This window comes from Panthera uncia, chromosome D4 (assembly GCF_023721935.1).
Source record: "Panthera uncia isolate 11264 chromosome D4, Puncia_PCG_1.0, whole genome shotgun sequence".
In the NCBI taxonomy this organism is placed as follows: domain Eukaryota; kingdom Metazoa; phylum Chordata; class Mammalia; order Carnivora; family Felidae; genus Panthera; species Panthera uncia.
This window is the reverse complement of record NC_064807.1, coordinates 43,365,156-43,371,559: the sequence shown is the minus strand read 5'-3', so window position 1 is coordinate 43,371,559 and position 6,404 is coordinate 43,365,156. Positions and strand designations below refer to the sequence as shown.

At 44.4% G+C, this 6,404-nt stretch overlaps 1 protein-coding gene across 3 annotated transcripts in view; it reads left to right on the top strand.

Moving 5' to 3' along the window:
* Window positions 1-738: 738 nt before the first annotated feature.
* SLC24A2 (solute carrier family 24 member 2) overlaps window positions 739-6,404 on the top strand; it is a 242,052-nt gene continuing 236,386 nt past the window's right edge. The window contains exons 1-2 of one of the 3 annotated variants that reach the window (XM_049635150.1): window positions 739-1,397; window positions 3,224-4,307. In XM_049635150.1, coding sequence (XP_049491107.1) covers window positions 3,378-4,307 — 930 coding nt within the window. In that variant the 5' untranslated portion in view covers window positions 739-1,397; window positions 3,224-3,377. Of the gene's footprint in view, window positions 1,398-1,421; window positions 1,632-3,223; window positions 4,308-6,404 lie in introns of those variants that run through there. The other 2 variants (XM_049635166.1, XM_049635159.1) reach the window with 2 other exon arrangements.

Here is a 6,404-nt window from a genome sequence, read left to right as displayed (position 1 = left end):
ACACGAAAAAGAGGGATAGATGACACACGGTTGGCCATGACTTGCCAACTGTTTAAGCTGGGTGATGGCCACATGTTGGTTCATTACACTATTCTCTTACAATTGCACGTGTCTGAAATTTCCAAAATAAAAAGTAAAGATTTTAAAAGTTCACCTATGACTTCCAAAATAGGACCCTGAAATCCTTAGCAAGACAGTCTTAAATGCCTGGTTTTGATGGGAGAAAAAGGAATTTGTAAGTTCCCGAGGCTTCTCTTGACTTATCAAGCGTAAGTGTACAGGCCTGAGGATAGGATTTTAGTCAAAATCAGAGGTAGTGAGCTTTCTAGATATGAGGACCATCCCCCAGTCTCAGGAAGGCATGAAACCTTCTTTCTCTAAGAAAACAGGAGGAGCGTGGAGGGTGAGGAGTAGCAAACGGTGAGGTGAAAGCCCCAAAGGTTTTTCCTTGGGGGACCTCTGGACAGTTTTGGTGGTGGTGGCAGGGCTGGCTAAAAAGGGGCTTCCCTCAGTAACCTGTTCGTCTCACCTTCTTCCACTCTGTAGCCCAGATTCTTGCCTCTAATCCCCAAAAAGGCGGGCTCAATTACTTGTGGTCCGGGTAATCTTGCTTTCCAAACAGGGCAGGAAAGAGCACTGGGCAGGGAGTCCAGATGCCAGCATTTCAACCCCGTGACTCAAAATGACACTGTGTCGTGGGTCTCTATTTCATCACCCATTAAATGAAAAGTCAGTCTGTAAGACCCAAGACCCTTCAGGGTCTCAACCTTCCAAACCTTAGACTTCAGGAACCCTGGGCCTGAACACACAGCCCTGCAGGCCTTTATGCCTTTTCACTACCCGCCTTTTCCACCATTATACACTACATGGCCTCCTAAAGAAATATGTGACTGCTGTCACTTTTTGCAGATAATTGGGAGAGGAGGTGCCCGGCATAGATAACCCCAAAGTTGGCAGCACTTTCAGGCTTTGGGAATCAGGCGCGTCACCGACCTGTACGATTTCTCCTCTCTGTCCTTGCTCGCCTGCAAATCCTGACCCCCGTCCCCACTGCGGAGAAATCTCCTAAGAGACGGCTGCCGGCGTAGCCTCTGCGCGCGGGAGGCGTGGGGCGGAGGGCGCGGGAGCTGAGCGCGCTGCGGCCACGCTCCCCGCGCAGAGACGAGAGGGAGGGGCCGGCGGGGGCCGGGCAGCACCAGAGGCGGCGCGCGGCGCTCGCTGAGGCTCAGTCTCCTCCCGAGCCCAGCCCTGGCCGGCGAGAGCGGAGGCGAGCGCGAGCCGGAGCCGGAGACCGGGCCTCGGACCAGGGAGGCGGAGGGCCAGAGAAGGCAGCGGACCGGAGCGGAGGGTCGCGCTCGGGCCCCCCCGCCGCGTTCGCGTTCTCCTGGCGGTTCCCGGTAAGTGCGGGCGACCGAGTCCCCGCCAGTGTCCAGGTTCGGTGGCCGCAGTGGTCGTTGTCCCCGGATCCGGTTGCGCGCATCCCGCTGCAGCACCGCAGGCTCACAGGTGGCTCCGCGGTGGACGTGGGTGCCCCAGGCCCCGCAAGGAGTTAGCTAACTCTCTCCGCTCCGGGGCGCAGTTTCCGAGCCCCTGCTTTCCCGACGCCGACTGCCCTCGCTTCCGCCTCGGAGGTGGGTGGCGCGGCGGGGCAGGGCCTGCCGTCGGGGTAGACTTGCAGAGGGACGCTCCCCTTCCCCAACCCACCCACTAACGATTCGGGGAGATGCGGGCCAAGCGCCTTCCCAAGCTCTATCCCCGCTCGCTAGCGGGGTGCCTGTCCTTTAGTTTTATTTTCCTGTTAGCCCACCAGGGAAAGTTTGGGACCACAAAAGGCAAAGTTGGGGCGCGGCTGGGGGTGCACTTCCCCGGCGGAGGCAGCTTCCTTGGGGCGAAGCGGCTGGCTTGCAGGTGGAGCCGGGTCGCTGGAGCTGATCCTGCACCCTGAGAGTCGAGTCTGTCCCTGCCCTGTTGGTGGCCCTGGCCAGGCATTGTGACAATCCCCGGAGCGCTGTGAGTCGCTTAATCTTTGGTGCTAAGCGTCGACATCTGCAGCCAGCCGAGAATCTCTGTGATGGGTAGCAGCATCTTAGCCTGGTTTGACTTGTGTTCTTGCTCTGCTCTGCAAACCTGAGCTCCAGCTAATCTCAGTGTTTAACTGGCGTGTGTTTAATTAGCTTATTTTACACCTGAGATGATCTCAGCGAGCCTGTAAAATGAAATCGTTGATATAGAAAGCAGCAACAACAGTGTTGTTAAAGAAAAATTTAAATGGGAACCTTCAGAATATCCTCTGTCATGTCTAGATATTTTACCCATCTCTGTGGGATAATGAAAACTGCTTGGATATCTAACCTACTAGAAGACTCAGTGTTGGGGCTATTTTTGGCAGATTTTGTGGACAGAGGCATTGCTGCAACTTGCATATTGTTTATGAAATACACATTCAGTCTCTAAAAATAACCTACTTATTAGGAGTTGTTTGTTTTACTATGTTGTCTCTTTTACATGACTAAAGGTTGTTTTTAAAAATAAGCTTTAGCTGAAAATAATATAATAAAGACGTTTAGGGAAGACAGTTTGTGTCACCAGAACATTCTTCTGTAAACTTAAATTTTTAAAGGGTCATTTTTCTGCATCAGACCTAGGAGAGGCTTTTCATGAAAAATAAGATGCTGAAATCCTTATGTGTACAGGAAAAGAGGGACTATCTCCTCCGACACTCAGTGCTTTCAAATGATAGATTAAATCAGAAAAGTGTGCCTTTAACTGGAATTATATAATTGGACTAAAAGAAAACATAATGAATAATTATTGGTTGTCGAGTACTTAGTTCTAAAAGAAGTGTTATATCACGGAGAGGTTGTTACATGATTAAAGGTGGGATAAACTGATAGATTTCCATCTATAAATTTTTTATATTTAACGCACATCCACATAGGTTAACACTGGATTTACTAAAATGTTTGAGTTTATAAATACATGATCGTAAGTGCTCACTGTGTGCCACGTCTTATTCTATGTGCCTCCCCCTCAAAGCAATCCTTGGTGGGAGGTGCCATAATTGTTCTTATTTCTGAGATAGGGAAACTGAGGCACAGAGAAGTTAAGTAAATTACCCAAGGTCAAACACAGGATAGAACTTCATCGTACTTGCAGAGCTCTTTTTGTAGAAGAGACCTATGATTTTGTGATTTACTTATCCTTGTTTTAATTTTTATTTAAGCATAAATGTCGAAAATATTTCCTGCGAAGCGTAAGATTCTCTGATTGTGAACGTGCCCCACACGCACCGTTGACTATAAAGTGAAGAAAAGTATGAGAGAGCCATCTGGTTAAGTCTCCACTTTGAAGACCACCACATCCCCAGAAGACCCAGGATGGATCTGCACCAAAGCACTGCCATCACTTTCCTTGAGAAATGGTGTTTGGATAAGTCACTGTCTGGCTACAGGAGACATTATAGTGTCAGGAAAAAACTGAAGTTAATTCGAATCGTAGGCCTTTTCCTGGGCCTAGTAGCCATTAGCACTGTCTCATTTTCAATCAGTGCCTTTTCTGAGACAGAGACAAAGAATACGGAAGAGGCCGTTGGCGCAAGTGGCCCTAAGGTAGCACACGGTTACCATCAAAGAACTCTCTTAGATTTGAATGACAAGATTCTGGATTATACTCCACAGCCACCTCTTTCTCAGGAAGGCAAATCCGAGAATACAACAGATCATGCCCAAGGAGACTACCCAAGAGACATCTTTTCCCTCGAGGAGCGAAGGAAAGGCGCCATCATTCTCCATGTCATTGGAATGATCTACATGTTCATAGCTTTAGCCATCGTCTGTGATGAGTTCTTTGTTCCTTCTTTAACTGTCATCACTGAGAAATTGGGCATCTCTGATGATGTGGCTGGAGCCACCTTTATGGCTGCTGGGGGCTCAGCCCCAGAACTTTTTACATCTCTCATAGGGGTGTTTATTGCTCACAGCAATGTTGGCATAGGCACAATCGTGGGCTCAGCAGTGTTCAATATCCTTTTCGTTATTGGCATGTGTGCTCTGTTTTCTAGAGAAATCTTAAACCTGACATGGTGGCCGCTCTTTCGGGATGTGTCCTTCTACATCGTTGACTTGATCATGCTGATCATATTTTTCCTGGATAATGTGATCATGTGGTGGGAAAGCTTGCTTCTCTTAACAGCTTATTTTGGCTATGTGGTTTTCATGAAATTCAACGTCCAAGTAGAAAGATGGGTGAAGCAAATGATAAATCGCAATAAAGTCGTCAAAGTGACAGCACCAGAGGCCCAAGCAAAGGTTGGTGGTGGTGGTTGTTTATTTAATATTCTGAACCATTGTTTTGGAGATCTACCACTTTTTTAATGTGATGATGTTTTAGGCTATAGACGATAGCAGAGTGCTTTCTGCAGTTCTGTGGTAGCCAGACTGATGGCAGGGGGAAAACGTATTTTCGGGATATTTTTGTAGATACCTTCTAAATTCTCAAGCTACTTGCTTCAGAGTAAAACATTTATAAATATAGGTTATGTAAGTGTCCCAGTGTGGACTCAGCAGTTATTTACCTCTGAAAGTAGGCACAATGATTTTTGTGAGTAATTTAATTTTCATGGGAAAGTATGTGTATGTAGCCTAGAAAATTGCAGGTATTTTTTTTTTTCAAGTAGGCACATGAAAATGATCAAGAACCATCTCTTTGAAGACATTTAAGGAAGAAAGTCTGTGTAACCAGTGCTGTGCCTTTAGGGCAACAGCAGGGCCCAGAAGGACTGGTTATTAGCGTGGTCATAGCTATTTTTCTTGATCCACACAATAATCTTCAGATCACTTGACCAGAAGCTGGTCAGGATCCATGAAACGGAGTCATTGCCAAGCCCTGCTGTCTCCATAGCTTGATGGCCCATTTTACATGGTATGATAAACATGACCCAAAATAATTTTACAGTGGAGTTTGAGGGAGTTTTAATGATAAGAGTGGCCATCCTTCCATGCGGGTGGTGAGCAAACTGGTATAGGGCTGAGAATAAATTGATCTACAAAAATGTGAACTAATTTTTTAAAATAATGGGTAAGCAACATCAATACAATTTTTATGTTAAGTATAGTAATGAAGTTTTGATTTATATCAAAACTAACATTGGAATGTTGTCTCTGAATGTGATTTTAAACAGAAAACCAAAATACATATGCAGATTTTTCATACTAGCATCTGGGGAAATTCTCGTGTATGCAAAAAACAGATGTTGACTGGAGGGTGAGATATTTTGTCCAAAATGAAAAAAATATTCATTTGATATAATTCCTTTATGTTCAGGTTGGATGACCATCCATCATGTTCTGTAGCAGCCAGACATTTAAGCAAAGTGCAGTAAAAAACAAAAACAAACAAAAAAAAACCACTATTCATGTTCCTGTGTATTACATGTAAAAGAAAAATGTTTTCTACTGTATTTTTCTGACATTTCACTCAGTGTATGGTTGTTAGCAACTGTAGTAAAAGAAAAAAAAAACATTTAGCAGTAGACATGGCAAGTAAGCATTCAGATGTGAGAACTGAGTACATATCCTTGAGGGCATCATTGGACCCCTCTCCCTGCTCTAATTTTGTAGCCAAAGGATGATCTCTCAAGCCGGACTGCTCATTTGAGCAGTTTGCATTAATAATCTATGTGTTTATTCCAGTTAGAGTACTGAACAATTGCCAAGGGAAAGGCATATTTGTTAGAGGCAAGGAAATGATTTGGTGTCTTATAAATATCCTGGGCACATCAAGGGTAAAAAGTCTTTTTGAAGGCTCGGTAGATTTGTGTTTTGTTACACAACAGTGGAACTTCATTAACTTAATCACAGATTCTGCTGAAGGTTATATTGACAACATTTATGAAAAAGGAACTTGCACTTGCAGAGCAATCCAGTAGTGTATTTAAGATCGCAGGGGGATTTTGTATTCTGATTGGAGGAGGAGCTGGTTCTCTGCATTTGGGAATAACTTTTTAAATACAGCTTACAGGCAGTATTTAATCTATTGTAAACCACTCATTAAAGTAGCTCTGGCAGTATCTTTACCTACTATAGTAGGTGACTGTCTTGTCATCTTTATGATATTTAAAATTCAACAACTTAGGCTGACATTCCTTAACAGTTGTTATTCAAATCCGTAATTGTGTGCTATTCTTAATCTTGTGCATTTTTTAAAAGAAAGCAGATTATGTTCATGTCTATTTCTCCTGTTTCTGATTTCCCCCCAAAATGTGTTCATTGTATTATTTCCCCTTTTTGCACTATATAGCTTTAATTTATTCCTTTTAATCACTATTTCTTCTTTTGGCATTCAGTAACTAAATTGAACTATAAATTATCATGGGAGTAGGATTTTTCTTTAAACATAGCTATGTC